This window comes from Ammospiza caudacuta, chromosome 30 (genome assembly GCF_027887145.1).
Source record: "Ammospiza caudacuta isolate bAmmCau1 chromosome 30, bAmmCau1.pri, whole genome shotgun sequence".
In the NCBI taxonomy this organism is placed as follows: Eukaryota; Metazoa; Chordata; class Aves; order Passeriformes; family Passerellidae; genus Ammospiza; species Ammospiza caudacuta.
Window position 1 is genome coordinate 4,035,941 of NC_080622.1, and position 18,635 is coordinate 4,054,575.

Consider the following 18,635-nt stretch of genomic DNA (forward strand, 5'->3'; position numbering starts at 1 on the left):
AGTCCTCCCAGTTCCCTCAACCCATCCCAGTTCCCCCAGTCTGTTCCAGTCCTCCCAGTGCCCCCAAGTCTCTCCCAGTTCCCCCAGCGTCTCCAGTCCATCCCAGTCCATCCCAGTGCTCCCAGTTCCCCCAGTCCATCCCGTGGCCAGTTACCCCGGTCTTGCCACCTTGTCTGTCCCCTGTTCATCCCTCGGTTGTCCCCCCCAGCACCCCCAGTCCCCCCAATCCATCCCAGTCCCCCCAGTGCCCCCAGTTTGACCCAGTCCCCCCCAGTGCCTCCCAGTCTGTCCCAGTCCCCCCCGTGCTCCCAGCGCCCCCCAGTCTGTCCCAGTCCCTTTGTCCCCTGTCCGTCCCTCGGTTGTCCCCCCCTGCCCCCCCAGTCCCCGCTGTCCCCCCCGCTGTCCCCCCCCGCTGCCCCCCAAGCTGAACAAACAGTGCTGACGCGGGAGCGGGGCCCCGTGCCGGGACCGGCCCCACGGGGAACCGGCACCGCCCCACGGGGAACCGGCACCGCCCCACGGCCCCCCCCGCCCCTCCCGGAGCACAGCCCGGCCCCCAGCCCCTCCCAGTCCCAGTCCCGCTCAGTCCTCCCAGTCCGTGCCAGTCCTTTCAGTCGATCCCAAACCTTCCAGTCCTCCCAGTCCCCCCCCACCAGTCCCGCTCAGACATCCCAGTCCATCCCAGTCCATCCCAGTCCCCCCCCGTCCCAGTCCATCCCAGTCCCCCCACCCCAGTTCTCCCAGTCCCCCTCAGTCCTCCCAGCCCGTCCCAGTCCATCCCAATCTCCCCCAATTCTCAGACCCTCCCAGTTGCCCCCAGTCCGTCCCAGTCCCCTCCAGTCCTCCCAGTCCGTCACATTCCTCCCAATCTCCCCCAGCCCCGCTCAGTCATCCCAGTCCCTCCCAGTTCTCCCAGTTCTGCCCAGTCCCCGCCAGTCCATCCCAGTCCTTCCCAGTCCCTCCCAGTCCCCCCCCAAGTCTTCCCCACTATTCCCAGTCCATCCCAGTCCCTCCCACTCCACCCAGTCCATCCCACTCCCCACCAGTCTTCCCAATTCCCAGTCTCTCCGCTCTCCCAGTCCCTCCCAGTCCTCCCACTCACCCCAGTGCCTCCATTCCCCCCCTTCCCCAGTCCCTCCCAGTCCATCCCAGTTCCCCCAGTCCCCACAACCCCCTCCCAGTCCATCCCAGTCCATCCCAGTCCCTCCCATCCCCGGCCCGCCCCCCGGCCCGCGCAGCTGCTGCCCGTGGGCGGCAGGAATGCGACAGCCGGGGGGACACGGGGGCGGGGGGGGGGACAACACGCGTGACACACACAGGACACACGGACAGGACACACGCAGGACACGCGTGTCACACACAGGACACGGACAGGACACACAGAGGACACACAAAGGACACGCGTGTCACACTCAAAGGACACGCGGGGGTCTCGGGGTGTCCCTGTGCCGTCCCTGGTTTTGGGGGTTTTGGGGGGGGGTCGCAGCCTCTGCCCCCCACGCGCGACGGGGAGGGGGCGGGGTCAGGGGGTGGGCGGGGCTTTGGTGGCGCTCAGTCCCCGTTCGGCTCCGCTCGGCTGAGTTCGGGTCCTTTCGGCCCCGCTCAGCCTCGGCTCGGCTCGGCTGCATTCGGGTCCTTTCGTCTCTTTCGGCTTCGCTCGGCCCCATTCGGGTCCTTCCGGATCCGTTCGGCTCGGCTTCGGCTCGGCTCGGCCCCATTCGGGTTCTTTCGGCTGAGTTCGCTTCGGCTCGGCTTCGGTTCGGCTCTGCCCGGATTTCTTCGGCTCCTTTCGGCTTCTTTCAGCCTCTACTCGGCTTCTTTCGGCTGCACTCGGCTCCTTTCGGCTCCGCTCGGTTCCTCAGCCCCCAGCACCGCCCCCAACCCCCAAATCTGGCGGGGATCCCGTGGGGAAATTGGGGGGGAGACAATGAGACCCCCACCCTGGGGGTTCCCATGTCCTTGGACACCCCAAACCCGCCTTTGGGTGTCCCCGTGTCCTCGGAGGGGTGGCACCGACCCCTTCCTGCCACCCCTGCAGGATTTGGGGTCAGTTTTTGGGATTTCACCCCAAATTCCTCACTGGAGCCTCTGGATTTCCCCTCCCCCGAGGTTCCAAACCCAGGGACACCTCAAAAACCCAGGGACACCCCAAATCCACCTCCCGCACCCCAAAATCACCACCACCATCAGAACTGGGGGGATATTTAATAAATAAATTTGTGTTTTGGGATCATCACCGCGACTTGGGGCTGGCCAAGGTCCCATTGGTCTCCTGAGAGATTTTGGGCGATTTTGGGGTCCCCCTCGCCCCCCTCGCCCAGGGACACCCCTGCACACCATAAGAGGGGGGGATTTTTGCTATTTACACCTGCATTTTGGTGGCATCACCTCAGCTTGGGGCTGGCCAAGGTCCCGTTGGTCTCCTGAGAGATTTTGGGGTCCCTTTTGCCCCCACAAACCCAGGGATAACCCAAGCCCACCACCACCATCATAACAGGGGGGATTTTCAGTATTTACACCCGGATTTTGGTGGCATCACCTCAGCTTGGGGCTGGCCAAGGTCCCGTTGCTCTCCTGAGAGATTTTGGGGTCCCATTCGTCTCCACAAACTCAGGGACACCCAAACCCACCACCTCTACCGTAACTGGGGTGACTTTTGCTATTTACACACAGATTTTGGTGGCATCACCTCAGCTTGGGGCTGGCCAAGGTCCCACTGCTCTTGTGGGGGATTTTGGGGTCCCCCTTGCCCCCAAAAACTCAGGGACACCCCAAAAAGCCCAGGGACACCCCAAACCCATCACCACCATGATAACAAGGAGGATTCTCAGTATTTACACCCAGATTTTGGTGGCATCACCTCAGCTTGGGGCTGGCCAAGGTCCCATTGGTCTCCTGAGAGATTTTGGGGTCCCCCTTGCCCCCTGAGCCCAGGGACACCCAACAAACCCATGGGCACCCCAAACCCACCACCAATATCATAAAAAGGGGGATTTTCCCTATTTACAGCCAGATTTTGGTGGCATCACCACCCTTGGGCTAGTCAAGGTCTCGTTGCTCTCATGGGGGATTTTGGGGTCCCCTTTTGCCCCCACAAACCCACGGACACCCCAAACCCACCTTCACACCCCAAACCTACCATCGCCACCGTAACGTGGGGGATTTTTCCCTATTTACACGGGGATTTTGGTGGCATCACCGCGACTCGGGGCTGGCCAAGGTCCCGTTGCTCTCGCGGGGGGACATTTCGGGGTCCCCCTCGCCCCCCGCGGCCGCGGCCTCGTCCAGGCGGCTGGGGATGGACCAGTACAGGTGGGCATCGCGGCGGGCGGCAGCGGCCGCCAGCTGGCGGGCGCTGCAGGCCGGGGTGGGCACGGGCACCGTGTGGTGGAAGCCGCCGTAGTCCACCTCGTAGAAGCCTTCCTCCAGGCTGAGCAGCGGCGTGAAACGGTGACCCCAGAGCACCTCGTCCGCCAGGTAGGAGCTGCGGGCCTGGCACGTCATCCCTGGGGGGCACGGGGTGGGGGACACCCCGATATCTGGGTCACTCTGGGAATGGGGACCCCGATTCCTGAATAATTCTGGGCATGGGGACCCCATTACCCGAAGAATCCAGGACACAGGAAACTTCAAATCTGGTAAGAAGGGTCTGTGAAAGCCCCAGATTTTGGGGCACCCCAATACCTGAATCACGTGGGGCAGGGGAACACCAATACCTGAGTCACTTAGGGCAGGGAGGATCCCAACACCTGAAGAATCCAGGACATGGGAAACCCCAAATCTGGTAGGAGGGGTCTGTGAAACCTCCAGAGTTTGGGGCACCCCGATAGCTGAGTCACTCTGGGCACAGGGACCCCAATTCCTGAGTTACTCTGGGGATGGGGACCCAAATTCCCGAAGGCTCCTGACCCCACAGAACCTTGTGGGACCCCAACACCTGAAGAATCCAGGACACAGGAAACCCCAAATCTGGTAGGAGGGGTCTGTGAAACCCCCAGAGTTTGGGGCACCCCGATACTTGAATCACTCAGGGCATGGGGAACCCCAATACCTGAAGGCATCTATCCATGTGGAGATGATAGGTCCCCACTGATGTGTCCCCATGGATGTGATGGGTCCCAAGAAGATGATGTCCCCATGGAGATGAGATGTCCCCAAGAAGATGATGTGTCCTCATGGAGATGTTCTTACGGAGGTGATGGGTCCCCATGGAGGTGATGTCCCCACAGAGATGAGATGTCCCCATGAAGATGTGTCCTCATGGACGTGTCCTCATGGATGTGTCCCAGAGATGATGTGTATCCTCATGGAGATGTTCCCACAGATGTGTCCCACAGAGATGATGTGTCCTCATGGAGATGCTCCCACAGATGGGTCCCATGGAGATGACATGTCCCACGAAGACAATACATCCCCACAAAGACCATGTGTCTCATGGAGATGACATCCCCATGGATGAAGCTACACAAAGGCACCGTGTCCCTGTGCCACTGAGACATCCCCATGCCATCGAGATGTCCCCATGCCACCAAGGCATCCATGTGCCACCAAGGCATCCCCATGCTACTGAGGTGTCCCTGCATCACCAAAGTGTCCCCATGCCACCAAGCTGTCTCCCATGCCACCAAGGCATTCCCATGCCATTGAGATGTCCCCATGCCACCAAGGCATCCCTGTGCCACCAAGGTGTCCCCATGCCACCAAAGCATCCATGTGCCACGGAGATGTCCCCATGCCACCAAGGCATCCACGTGCCACCGTGTCATCCCCATGCCACTGAGGCATCCATGTGCCACCAAGGTGTTCCCATGCCACTGAGGCATCCCCGTGCCACCGAGCCATCCCCGTCCCACCAAGACGTCCCCACCCCGTTTACCTGTGGCCTCCACCATGCCCTCGAGGATGACGACGATCTCGAAGTCGTCCCTCTCCAGCTGCCCCCGCGACACGTCCCAGAAGGGGCTGCGCTCGTCGATCTCGTGGCTGATGATGAGCGGCGACACCAGGAAGAGCCGATCGTCGCCGGTCTCGAAGCCCACGCTCAGGTCAGTCTGGTCGAGCGGGATGAACTCGCCCTCCTGCGTCTGCTTGGACTGGATGAGCTTGGCGCGGATGGAGGCCTCGACGATGTGCGAGTCACGCAGGTCGCCCACGCGGAACATCAGGCACAGGCGGTCGTCGCGCAGCGACACCACGGCGTGCGAGGAGAACACCAGCGTCTCGGCGCGCTTGTTGGGCTGCGAGATCTTGACGAACATGCAGCCCACCATGAAGGCGTTGACCATGGAGCCCAGGATGGCCTGCAGCAGCAGCAGCACGATGCCCTCGGGGCACGTGTCCGTGATGACGCGGTGGCCGTAGCCGATGGTGGTCTCGGTCTCGATGGAGAACAGGAAGGCCGACACGAAGCCGTTGAGGTTGTTGACGCACGGCGTCCACGTGTGGTCGCCCAGGTGCTCCAGGTCGCCGCGGCTGTAGGCGATGACCCACCAGATGAGGCCGAAGAAGAGCCAGGTGAGGGCGTAGGCCAGGATGAAGATGAGGAGGCTGAAGCGCCACTTGAGGTCCACCAGGGTGGTGAAGATGTCGGTCAGGTAGCGGTAGGTCTCGCGCACGTTGCCGTGCTGCACGTTGCACTTGCCGTCCTTCTCCACGTAGCGCTGGCGCTTCTGGGCCCCCGCGGCGCCCCCGGCCCCCCACGGGCGGCGTTTGGGGGCCTGGGGGGGCTGGGGAGGGGGCTTGGCCTCAGCCGGGACCCCCGTGGGGACCCCCTCGGGGACCCCGCAGAAGGCGGCGTTGTCCTGAGCCATCGGCGGCGGCTGCGGGGGACAGGGGGTGAGAACTGGCGGGACTGGGACGGGTAAATGGGGGGACGGAGACCTCAAACTGGGTGAACTGGGAGGAGGAAATGGGTGGATGGAGGTGCCAAACTGGGGGAACTGGGGGCACTAGAGACCTCAAATGGAGGGCACTGGGAAGGAGGAATAGGGGGATTGGACATCTCAAACTGGGGGGACTGGGATGGGGGGAATGGGGGGATTGCACCCTCGAAGACTGGGAGGAGGGAATGGGGGCATGGAGATGCCAAACTGGGGGAACTGGGAAGGAATGGGGAGATGGAGCCCTCAAACTGGGGGGATTGGGAAGATGAAATGGGGGGATGGAGGTGCCAAACTGGTCGAACTGGGAGGGATGAGTGGGGCAATGGAGGTCCCAAACTGGGGGGACTGGGATGGGGGAATGGGGGGATGGAGCCCTCAAACTGGGGGGGACTGGGAAGGAATGAGGGGATTGCAACCCCCCAAGGATTGGGAGGAGGGAATGGGGGGATGGAGGTGCCAAACTGGGGGAACTGGGAGGGAGAAATGAGGGGATTGCACCCCCAAACTGGGGGACTGGGAAAAGGGAATGGGGGGATGGAACCCTCACACTGGGGGCACTGGGATGGGGAGAATGGGAGGGTGGAAGCACCAACCTGGGGAGGTTGGGATGGTCATGGAGGTTGGGATGGTCCCTCCAGACTGGGGGAACTGAGATGGGGGGATGGAGCCCTCAGACTGGGGGGACTGGGAAGGAATGTGAGGGTTGCACCCCCAAACTGGGGGGACTGGGATGGGGAAATGGGAGATGGAGATCTCAAACTGGGGGGAACTGGGACAGGGCCTTGCACACTCACCGAGCTCCCCCCTTGCACACTCACCCCAAGCTCACACGCTCATGCACGCTCGTGTCACGCGCGCACCCCCACCCTCCCCAACCCCCCCTTTACACACGCATGTGCCCCGATTTGGGGGGGGTCCCTAAAGCACCACCCCCAATTCCTCCCTCCCTCCCCATTCATTCCTGGGTTTGGGGGGCCCGACTGGATTTGGGGGGCACAGCCGGTTTTGGGGGGGGCACGGCTGTGTTCGGAAGGGTCATAGCCGGGTTTGGGGGGGGGGGCTTAACCGCGTTTGGGGGTCCCGGTTGGGTTTGAGGGGGGCCCAGTTGGTTTTGGGGGGTATAACCGGGTTTGGGGGGGCCCGGCCGGGTTTGGGGGGACACGGCCGTGTTCGGGGGGGACACGGCCGGATTTTGGGGGGTGTAGTCGGGTTTAGGGGTGCCCGGCCCGGTTCGGGGGTCTCCCCTCGCCCCCCCGCCCGCTCTCACCGCTGCCGCAGCCCCGCTCGCTCCGCGCTCTCCGTGTCCCCCCCCCCCGCCCCGTTCCGTTCCCCGGCAACGGCCGCGCTCGGATAAAAATACCGGGAGCCCCCGCCCCCCCCCGGCACCCCCCCCACAGCACGGACACCCGGCCCGGGGGTGGCCAGCGACAGCCCAACCCCCCCCCCCCGGGATCGGCTTCGCCCCCACCATCAGCGCAACCCCCCCAAAATTAGCGCAACAACCCCAAAATTAGCACAAACCCCCCATCATCAGCGCAACCCCCCCAAAATAATTAATCGGGGGGGCTCCTCATTAGCCCAGCCCCCCCCCCGACCCCCGGGCTCAGCTGCACCCCCCGAATTATCACAGCCCCCCCCCCCCCATCATTAGCCCTTCATTAATTAGCCCTCCATTAATTAGCCCAGGGGTCCCTGCGCTGGCCCAGGGCTGCCGGTCGCTCCCTCGGCTCGGCGCCCCCCCCCCCCCCATAATTAGCCTGGGGGTGCCGTCATTAGCCCAGCCCCCTCCCCGCCTCAGCCCCTCCCCCCCTCATTAGCCCAGACCCCCTCATTAGCCCAGACCTCCCTCATTAGCCCAGAACCCCTCTCATTAATGAGCCCCCACTCACTAGCCCAGAGCCCCCTCATTAACCCATAGCACCCCCTCATTAACCCAGCCCCCCCTCATTAACCCAGCCCCCCCTCATTAGCCCAGACCCCCCCTCATTAGCCCAGAGCCCCTCATTAGCCCGGAGGGGGTCCACTGATAGGCCCCACCCCCCCTCGGTAGCCCCGCCCCCGCGGTCACTCGCCCGCCCCTCCCCCCCAGGGTGGACAAAGGATCTTTGTGGCTCCGGGGCGGCCGGGACGGGGCTGGCGTGGGGCAGCCACGGACACACGGACACGCGGATATACTGACCATCCACACATGGACACACGGACACACTGACCATCCACGGACATACAGACACACTGACCACCCATGGACACACTGACCATCCGCACATGGACACACGGACACACTGACCATCCACACATGGACACACGGACACACTGACCATCCATGGACATACAGACACACTGACCATCCACGGACACACTGACCATCCACACATGGACACACGGACACACGGACATACTGACCATCCACGGACACACTGACCATCCACGGACATACAGACACACTGACCATCCACGGACACACTGACCATCCGCACATGGACACGGACACACTGACCATCCACGGACACACTGACCATCCGCACATGGACACACGGACACACTGACCATCCACGGACATACAGACACACTGACCATCCATGGACACACTGACCATCCACACATGGACACACGGACACACGGACACGCAGATATACTGACCATCCACAGACACATGGACACATGGACACACTGACCATCCACACATGGACACACGGACACACTGACCATCCACGGACACATGGACACACGGACACACTGACCATCCGCACACGGACACACGGACACACTGACCATCCACGGACATACAGACACACTGACCATCCATGGACACACTGACCATCCACACATGGACACACGGACACACTGACCATCCGCACACGGACACACGGACACACTGACCATCCACGGACATACAGACACACTGACCATCCATGGACACACTGACCATCCACACATGGACACACGGACACACTGACCATCCACGGACACACTGACCATCCACACATGGACACACGGACACACTGACACGCGGTTATACTGACCATCCACACATGGACACGGACACACTGACCATCCACGGACATACAGACACACTGACCATCCACGGACACACTGACCATCCACACATGGACACACGGACACACTGACCATCCACACACATACAGACACACTGACCATCCGCGGACACACTGACCATCCACACACGGACACACAGACACACGGATGTACGGACATACTGACCAGCCACCCATGGACACACGGACACATAGACATATGGACACTGACCCATGGACACACGGACACATGGACATACTGACCATCCACCCACAGACACACGGACACACTGACCAACACATTGACCATCCACCCACGGACACACGGACACTGACCCATGGACACACGGACACTGACCAGCCACCCACAGACACACAGACACATGGACACATGGACACAGTGACCAGCCACTCATGGACATACGGACACTGACTCATGGACACACGGACACATGGACACACTGACCAACACACTGATCAACCACTCATGGACACAAGGACATACGGACACTGGCCCATGGACATACGGACACACTGACCATCCACCCACAGACACACGGACACACAGACACACTGACCCATGGACACACTGACCATCCACCCACGGACACATGGACATGGACACACGGACACTGACCAGCTACCCATGGACACACTGACCATCCACACGTGGACCCACGGACACACGAACACACTGACCATCCACCCACGGACACACGGACACACAGACACACTGACCAGTCACCTACGGACACACAGACACTGACCCACAGACACACGGTGTAGCCCCAGGCACTCCCGGTGGTCTCACGACCCTGCCCCGACCCTCCGGGACCCCTTTTGGAGGCACCGAATCCCAAGAGACCCCTATGAGACCCTCGGTGCCCCCGGCGCGGCCCGCAGTGCCGGTGCCAATGCCTGGATAACCCCACCGGGACCCTCAATGCCGGTGCCAGCGCCAGGGGGACACCGCCGAGACCCCCGGTGCCCCCACCGGACCCCCCATTGCCAGTCCCGATGCCCGCACCCCCCCATCCCCCCCGGTGCCCCCATGGCGGTGCCGGTGCCCGCGGGCGGGGTCCCCCGGTGCCCCCCCGTGCCCGGTAACGTGACCCGGTGCCGGCCGGCTCCTTTTCCACCCCATTAACCCCCGGCCCGCCCCCGGCGGCTCCTCCCCGGTTCCGCGGGGGGGGGGGGGGGTGCCCGTCCCGCCGCCGCGGCCCCGCCGAGCCATAAAGCCCATGGGGAGCCGGCCGGGCTGAGCACGGCGGGACCCGCGACCCCCCCAGCAAGGTAAGGGCGGCCCGGGGGGGGTCCCCGGGGGTCCCCCGTCCCCTCCCGGGGGGTCCCGAGGGCGGCGGGCACCGGGCGGTGGTGCCGGGATGGCACCGGGGCTGTAGAGGGGACCCTGAGACCCCTTGTCCCCCCCCTGGTGGCACCGCAGCTCCGATGTCCCCACATCCTTGTGTCGCCATCACCCGTGAGGCCAAGTCCCCCTGTCCCTGTGTCCACCCATCACTGGTCCCCAAATCGCTGTGTCCCCAAGTCCCTCATGCCCACGTCCCCAAATCCTGGTGGCCCACATTGCCATGTCCTCGTTCCTGTGTGTCCCCATGTCCTGATGTCCCTGTGTCCCTGGATCCCCATGTCCCCGTATCCCAGTGTCTCCATATCCCATATCCCCGTGTCCTGATGTTCCCATATTCCCATATCCCAGTGTCCCCATGTCCTGATGTCCCCATGTCACGTACCACCCTGTCCCTGGATCCCCATGTTCCACATACCACCGTATATCCCCATATTCCCAAATCCCTGTGTTCCTGTTTCCCCATGTACCCATATTCCCATGTCCCCATATCCCAGTGTCCCCATGTCACGTACCACTCTGTCCCTGTGTCCCCATATCCCCATGGCCCCCTGTCCCTGTGTCCCCAGGAAATGGGATATCCATTCTCAAATATCCCAGTGTCCCCATGGCCCCATTCCCTGTTGCCATGTCCCCATTTCCTCATATTCTCACATATCCCATTGTCCCCATGTCCCCATGTTCCTCCATCCCACGTCCCCATGTCATGTATCCCCAGGTCTGATGTCCCCAAGGCCCCTGTCCCTTTATCCCCATGTCCCCATATCCCCAATCCCCATGTCCCTGAATCCCTGTGTCCCCCATCCCTCTATCGCCGTGTCTCGGTGTCCCCATTTTCCTGTATCCTGGTGTCCCCATATCCCTGTGTTCCCTGTGTCCCATCTCTGTGTCCCCATATCCCCATGTCCCCATGTCCCTATTTCCCTGTATCCCGGTGCCCCCATATTCCGGTGTCCCCTGTGCCCCATGTCACACATCCCTAGGTCCTACATCCCCAAGGCCCTTGTCCCTTTATCCCTGTGTCCCCATATTGCTGTGTCCCCACATCCCCCCACCCTTTTATCCCCATGTCCCAGGTGTGGGTTATCCCAGGTGTGGGTTATTCTGGGTGTGAGTTATCCTGGGTATGGGTTATTCTGGGTATGAGTTATCCTGGGTATGGGTTATTCTGGGTGTGGGTTATCCTGGGTTGGTTATTCTGGGTGTGGTTTATCCTGGGTTGGTTATCCCAGGTGTGGGTAATCCCAGAATTTGAATTATCCCAGGTGTGGGTTATCCCAGAATTTGAATTATCCCAGCTGTGGGTTATCCTGGGTGTGGGTCATCCTGGAATGTTGGTTATCCCAGGTGTGGGTTATCCTGGAATGTTGGTTATCCCAGATGTGGGTTATCCTTGCTGTGGGTTATCCTGGAATGTTGGTTATCCCAGATGTGGGTTATCCTTGCTGTGGGTTATCCTGGAATTTGGGTTATCCCAAGGTTAACCCACATTAACCAGGTGTAGGTTATCCCAGATATGAGTTATTGCAGGTGTGGGTTATTCTGAATGTCCCAGGTGTGGGTTATCGCAGAATTTGGGTTATCCTGGATGTGGATTATCCTGGGTGTGCATTATCCCAGGTGTGGGCTAACCTGGGTGTGCATTATCCCAAGTGTGGGTTATCCTGGGCGTGGGTTATTCTGAGTGTCCCAGGTATGGGTTATCCCAGAATTTGCGTTATCCCACGTGTGGGTTATCCCCTGTGTGGGTTATTCAAAGTGTCCCAGGTATGGATTATCCCAGGTGTGGGTTATTCCAAGTGAGGTTTATCCTGGAATGTGGGTTATCCTGGAATTTTGGTTAACCCAGCTGTGGGTTGTCCTGGATGTGGGTTATCCTGGCTGTGGGTTATCCTGGATGTGGGTTATTCTGGGTATGGGTTATTCTGGGAGTGGGTTATTTCAGCTGTAGGTTATCCTGGAATTTGGATTGTCCTGGATGTAGACTATCCCCGGTGTGGATTATCCCACGTGTGAACTGTCCCAGGTGTGAGTTATCCCAGTTGTGAATTATCCTGGGTGTGGTTTATCCCAGGTGTGGGTTATTGTGGGTAATCCTGGGTGTGGGTTATTCTGAGTGTCCCAGGTGTGGGTTACCTCAGAATTTGGGTTATCCCCTGTGTGGGTTATTCGAAGTGTCCCAGGTATGGATTATCCCAGGTGTGGATTATACCCGGTGTGGGTTATCCCGGCTGTGGGTTATCTCAGGTGTGGGTTATCCCGCCTGTGGGCATTGACAGTGACAGAGGAGCCACCGGACCCCTGTGGTGACTGTAGCAGTGACAGGAAACCTCTGGGACAGTGGCAGTGAGAGTGACAGGGACCTCTGAGACCCACACTGGGGTGGGTGATGGGGGCCCCGTGTGGTGACAGTGACAGTAACAATGGGGGTCCCTGTGCCCCCACGGGGGCCCGGCAATGGCAGGGGACCCCTGTGGTGACAGTGACAGTAACCATGGGGGGAGGTCCTTGTGCCCCTCTTGGTGGCAGTGTCATTAACCATGTGTCCCCCTTGGTGGCCCTGGCAGTGTCACAGGCCCCCCATCAGTGGCAGTGCCATCAGCCATGGGGGTCCCTGTGTCTCCTCGGTGACATTGCCATCAGCCATGGGGGTCCCTGTGTCCCCTAGGTGGCAGTGGCAATGTCACGGGCCCCCCCTGGGTGACAGTGGCATTAACCATGGGGGTCCCCATGCCCCTATTGGTGGCAGTGCCATCAGCCATGGGGGTCGCTGTGCCCCCTTGGTGACAGTGGCATTAACCATGGGGGTCCCTGTGTCCCTGTTAGTGACAGTGGGAGGTTCCTGTGACCCTCTCGATGGCAGTGCCATCAACCATGGGGGTCCCTGTGCCCCTCTAGGTGACAGTGGGAGGTTCCTGTGCCCCCCTCAGTGACAGTGCCATCAACCATGGGGGTCCCTGTGCCCCCTCAGTGACAGTGGGAAGTTCCTGTGCCCCCCTCAGTGACAGTGCCATCAACCATGGGGGTCCCCGTGCCCCCCTCAGTGACAGTGCCATCAGCCATGGGGGTCCCTGTGACCCTATTGGTGGCAGTGCCATCAGCCATGGGGGTCCCGGTGTCCCCTCGCTGGCCCTGGCGGTGTCGCGGGCCCCCCGGGACCCCCGCGCTGGCGGTGGCGGTGTCGCGCGGGGCTCTGCATCTTAACGAGGGCTCCGTCAAAGCGCCTTTGTCCCCCCGCCAGCCCCATTGAAACCTCGGCTCCGGCCGCACAATGGCCCCACTGTCCCTGTCCCCGTCCCTGTCCCCCCCCCGCCACCGCCACCCCACCGCCACCCCCGCCTCCACCCCCGCCTCACCCACCCCGCGCCCCCCTCCTCAATTCGGGGACCCCTCCGCGGGGCTGTGGGACCGCTCCCTATCCCCCCCAAATCCCAGTTACCCCAGTTCGGAGCAGCCCCGCGCCCCAGTTTGGGGGGGGCGCTGCTGGCGGGGTGCCCGGTCACGCCTGGCACCGCCGTGCCGTGGGAACGGTGCCCGCGCCGCCGGTGCCAGCGGGACGCGGGGAACGGGGACGCGTCCCTGGGGCCCCCCCTCAGTCCTCCTGTACCCCCCCCCATGTAGGGCCGGGCCTTTGCGGTGACCCCCAAAGTGACCAGAACCCCCCGAGGGGAAACTGAGGCACGGGGAGGGTGTAGGGGGGGGTTAATGGGTAACCGGTTGTGCCGCGGGCACCGGGAACAAGCTGCGGCTTGTCCCGAATCGTGTCCGGGCACCGGAGCACGCCCGGGGGGCACGGGGGGCACGCGGGGCCCTCCGAGGGGGCGGGGACCCCGAAAATGGGGCGGGGGGGTGGGGAGACCAAAAATGGGGGGTGGGGGGGAGAAAGGGGGGGGTCAGGAGAATAAAAAGGGGAGTTGGCTCCACCCTAGAGGGGGGCAGGGGTGTGCAGAGACGCCCAAAGCAGGGGGTGGGGACATGGTGGCTTTGGGGACATGGGGGGCTCTGGGGACCCCCAGCAGCTCTGGGACAGGTGGTGGCTTTGGGGGCATGGTGGATCTTGGGGGACACAGTGGCTCCAGGGACATGGGGGGTTCTGGGGACATGAGGGGTTCTGGGGACCCCCAGCAGCTCTGGGACAGGTGGTGGCTTTGGGGACATGGTGGCTTTGGGGACATGGGGGGCTCTGGGGACCCTCAGCAGCTCCAGGACAGGTGGTGTCCTTGGGGACAGGGTGGCTCTTGGGGAACACAGAGGCTCCAGGGACGGGGGGGGGCTCTGGGGACCCCAACAGCTCCAGGACACATGGTGGCTTTGGGGACACCCAGTGGCTTTGGGGACATGGTGAGCTCTGGGAACTCGGTGGCTCTGGGGACACGGTGGCTCTGTGGGGACATGGTGGCTCTGAGGGGACACAGTGGCCTCAGGGACCCCCCCAGCCCCTCTGTGAAGGAGCAGCTCCGCGTCCCCTCTTTGGGGACACCGCTGTCCCCTCTGTCCCGGCTGTCCCTGTCCCATCCAGGACATTTCTCTGACGGTGGCAGTGCCACTCGTGTCCCCCAGCCTTGGCCGCCACGGGGACACCGTGCTCCAAGGAGACCTCCCCGTGGTGCCACCACCCCCGGTGTCCCCGTGTCCCCGGCACGCTGCCCCTTCCGTGGCGGAAACGGTGGCAGGGCCAGGGGCTGGCGGGGGCTGAAAGGGCCTTTTTGGGATGGGGACACCGGGACACGGGGACACGGGGACACCGGGGAGGCGCCTGGCGCTGCCATCGGCCGTTTGTCCCTGTCACCCCCCATTCATCGCCTTCCTCTTCCTCCCGGACGCCCGGGACACTTCCACGGTCACCACCGGAGCTGCCAGGGGACAGGGGGGGACAGGGGGGACAGGGGGGGGACACAGAAGGGACACTGAGGGGACACCAAGGGATTTGAGAATGGGGGAGCACGTGGAGGGACATGGGGATGGACAGAGGGATGTGGGGATGGACAGTTAGAGGGAAGACCCCCCCGATTCCCCCCGTGATGTCGTCCTCCATCTGTCCCTCATCTGTCCCTGTGTCCCCTTTGATGGCCCCCTCACCTGTCCCTCCCCAGTCCCTCACGTGTCCCCATGTCCCCACAGATGATGTTCTCCATATGTCTCTCACATGTCCCCCGTGTCACCTTTGATCACTGCCACACCTGTCCCTCACCTGTCCCTCTATCCTCTGCAGATTCCCCTCTCCACTTGTCCCTCACCTGTCCCTCACCTGTCCCTGTGTCCCCCTTGATCACCCCCTCAACTGTCCTTCCCCTGTCCCTCACCTGTCCCTCCTCTGTTCCCGTGTCCCTGCAGACGATCTTCTCCATTTGTCCCCCACCTGTCCCTCCCCTGTCCCTCACCTGTCCCCATGTCCCTGCAGATGACAGTCTCTACCTGTCCCTCACCTGTCCCTGCAGACGATCTCCTCCATTTGTCCCCCACCTGTCCCTCATGTGTCCCTGTGTCCCCCCAGATGATCTCCTCCACCTGTCCCTCACCTGTCCCTCACCTGTCCCTGCAGACGATCTCCTCCATTTGTCCCCCACCTGTCCCTCATGTGTCCCTGTGTCCCCCCAGATATCTCCTCCACCTGTCCCTCACCTGTCTCCATGTGTCCCCACAGATGACATTCTCTACCTGTCCCTCACATGTCCCCACTGATGATCCCCTCCATTTATCCTTTACCTGTCCCTCACCTGTCCCCGTGTCCCTGCAGATGACATTCTCTACCTGTCTCTCACCCGTCCCTGTGTCCCCATAGATGATCTCCTCCATGTCCCTCACCTGTCCCTCACCTATCCCCACCTGTCCCTCACCTGTCCCGCAGATGACGTCCTCCACCAAGGTGTACTACAGCCAGACCACGCAGACCGACAGCCGCCCCCTGATGGGGCCGGGGCTGCGGCGGCGCCGCGTGCTGACCAAGGACGGCCGCAGCAACGTGCGCATGGAGCACATCTCGGACAAGCGCTTCCTGTACCTCAAGGACCTGTGGACCACCTTCATCGACCTCCAGTGGCGCTACAAGCTCCTGCTCTTCTCCGCCACCTTCGCCGGCACCTGGTTCGCCTTCGGCGTGGTGTGGTACCTGGTGGCGGCGGCGCACGGCGACCTGCTGGAGTTCGAGCCGCCCGCCAACCACACGCCGTGCGTGATGCAGGTGCACACGCTCACCGGCGCCTTCCTCTTCTCCCTCGAGTCGCAGACCACCATCGGCTACGGCTTCCGCTACATCAGCGAGGAGTGCCCGCTGGCCATCGTGCTGCTCATCACCCAGCTGGTGCTCACCACCATCCTGGAGATCTTCATCACCGGCACCTTCCTGGCCAAGATCGCGCGGCCCAAGAAGCGCGCCGAGACCATCAAGTTCAGCCAGAACGCTGTGGTGGCGCAGCACGACGGCAAGACCTGCCTGATGATCCGCGTGGCCAACATGAGGAAGAGCCTCCTGATCGGCTGCCAGGTCACCGGCAAGCTGCTGCAGACCCACCTGACCAAGGAGGGCGAGAGCGTGCGCCTCAACCAGCTCAACGTGGACTTCCAGGTGGACACGTCCTCGGACAGCCCCTTCCTCATCCTCCCGCTGACCTTCTACCACGTGGTGGACGAGGCCAGCCCGCTGCGGGACGTGTCCCTGCGCTCGGGTGACGGCGACTTCGAGCTGGTGGTCATCCTGAGCGGCACCGTGGAGTCCACCAGCGCCACGTGCCAGGTGCGCACGTCCTACCTGCCCGAGGAGATCCTGTGGGGCTACGAGTTCACGCCGGCCATCTCGCTGTCGGCCAGCGGCAAGTACGTGGCCGACTTCAGCCTCTTCGACCGCGTGGTGAAGGTGGCGGCGCCGTGCTGTCACCACGAGGCCGTGCGGTTCGGGGACCCCGAGAAGGTCAAGCTGGAGGAGTCGCTGCGCGAGGCCGAGCGGGACGGGGAGGGGGCCCCGCTCAGCGTCCGCATCAGCAACGTCTGAAATGGGGGACACGGAGGTGACGTCGGAGCCGGGGTGGCACTACGGTGAGGGGTGGTGGCGGAGCGAGGGGGTGGTGGTGGAACGTGGAGGTGGCGCTGTGGCTGGAGGTGTCGCCAGGGTCAGGGGGGCGCAAACATCTTGGGGTGTCATTGGATTCAAGGGGACAGCAACATCTGGGGATGTCCCCAGCCCCAAAGGGACACCAACAAATGGCGGTGCCACCAGCCCCAAAGGGACATCAGCATCTGGAGGTGTCACTGATTCAAGGGGACACCAACATGTGGAGGTGTCACCAGCCCTGGAGGTGCCACCAGCCCCAAAGGGACACCAACATCTGGAGGTGTCATTGGATTCAAGGGGACACCAGCATCTGGTGGTGTCACCAGCACTGGAGGCACCATCAGCCCCAAAGGGACACCAGCCCCAAACGGCCATCAACATCTGGAGGTGTCACCAGCCCTGGAGGTGCCACCAGCTCCAAAGGGACACCAACATCACCAACATCTGGAGGTGTCACTGATTCAAGGGGACACCAATATCTGGAGGTGTCACCAGCCCTGGAGGTGCCACCAGTCTCAGAGTGCTACCAAGCCTGGAAGTGTCACCAGCCCCAAGGGGACACAAATGTCTGGAGCTGCCACCAGTCCCAAAGTGTCACCCACCCCTGGAGGTGTCGCCAACATCTGGAGGCGCTGCCAGGCCCAAAATGCCACCAGTCTCTAATAGTGTCACCAACGCCCAGAAGAGCCACCAGCCAAGATTCCACCAGTGCCTGGAAGTGTCGCTAAGCCCTGAAAGTGCCACCATCTGGAGGTGCCACCACTCCTGGAGATGCCATCATGCCTGGAGGTGACACCAGCCCCTGGAGATGCCACCAGCCCTAAGATGGCACCATTCCCTGGAGGTGACACCAGTCCCTGGTGCCCCAAAGTGCCACCAACCCCTGGAGTGCCACCAACCACTGTGGAGGTGCCACCAACCCCTGGAGGTGTCACCAACCCTTGGAGGTGCCACCAGTCCCAAGGTGTCACCAACCCCTGGAGGTGCCACCAACCCCTGTGGAGATGCCACCAGCCCCTGGAGGTGTCACTAACCCCTTGGAGGTGCCACCAATGCCTAGAATTGCCACCAACCCATGGAGGTGCCGCCACCCCTGGAGTCCCCTGGAGGTGCCACCAACGCCTGGAGGTGCCACCAGCCCCAAAGTGCCACCAATGCCTAGAATTGTCACCAAGCCCTGGAGGTTTCACCACCCTTGGAGGTGTCACCACCCCCAGGGCGCCGCTGCTCCCCCCCCCGCCAGGGGAAACTGAGGCAGGAGTCCCCTCCCCGCCCCCCCCCCAAGCGCTGGAGCCCCTCCCTGT

At 62.4% G+C, this 18,635-nt stretch overlaps 2 protein-coding genes across 4 annotated transcripts; one reads left to right on the forward strand and one right to left on the reverse strand.

The window, feature by feature from the left end:
* Window positions 1–2,229: 2,229 nt before the first annotated feature.
* KCNJ9 (potassium inwardly rectifying channel subfamily J member 9) lies at window positions 2,230–6,706 on the reverse strand. Of its 3 annotated transcripts, none has more exons than XM_058821921.1 (3): window positions 6,476–6,706; window positions 4,877–5,819; window positions 2,230–3,506 (listed from the first exon to the last, which is right to left on the reverse strand). In XM_058821921.1, the coding sequence occupies exons 2-3, from the start codon at window positions 5,808–5,810 to the stop codon at window positions 3,196–3,198; spliced, it is 1,245 nt and encodes a 414-aa protein (XP_058677904.1). In that variant the 5' UTR covers window positions 5,811–5,819; window positions 6,476–6,706; the 3' UTR covers window positions 2,230–3,195. The 3 variants fall into 3 exon arrangements, with proteins under 3 accessions (XP_058677904.1, XP_058677905.1, XP_058677906.1); XM_058821923.1 differs by lacking the exon at window positions 2,230–3,506 and adding an exon at window positions 4,269–4,461; XM_058821922.1 differs by lacking the exon at window positions 6,476–6,706 and having other exon boundaries at window positions 4,877–5,830.
* Window positions 6,707–10,166: 3,460 nt separating this feature from the next.
* KCNJ10 (potassium inwardly rectifying channel subfamily J member 10) lies at window positions 10,167–17,291 on the forward strand. Its single transcript, XM_058821925.1, has 2 exons — window positions 10,167–10,210; window positions 16,132–17,291. Exon 2 carries the CDS (start codon window positions 16,132–16,134, stop codon window positions 17,269–17,271), a length of 1,140 nt encoding a protein of 379 aa, XP_058677908.1. The 5' UTR covers window positions 10,167–10,210; the 3' UTR covers window positions 17,272–17,291.
* The last annotated feature ends 1,344 nt before the right edge of the window (window positions 17,292–18,635 follow it).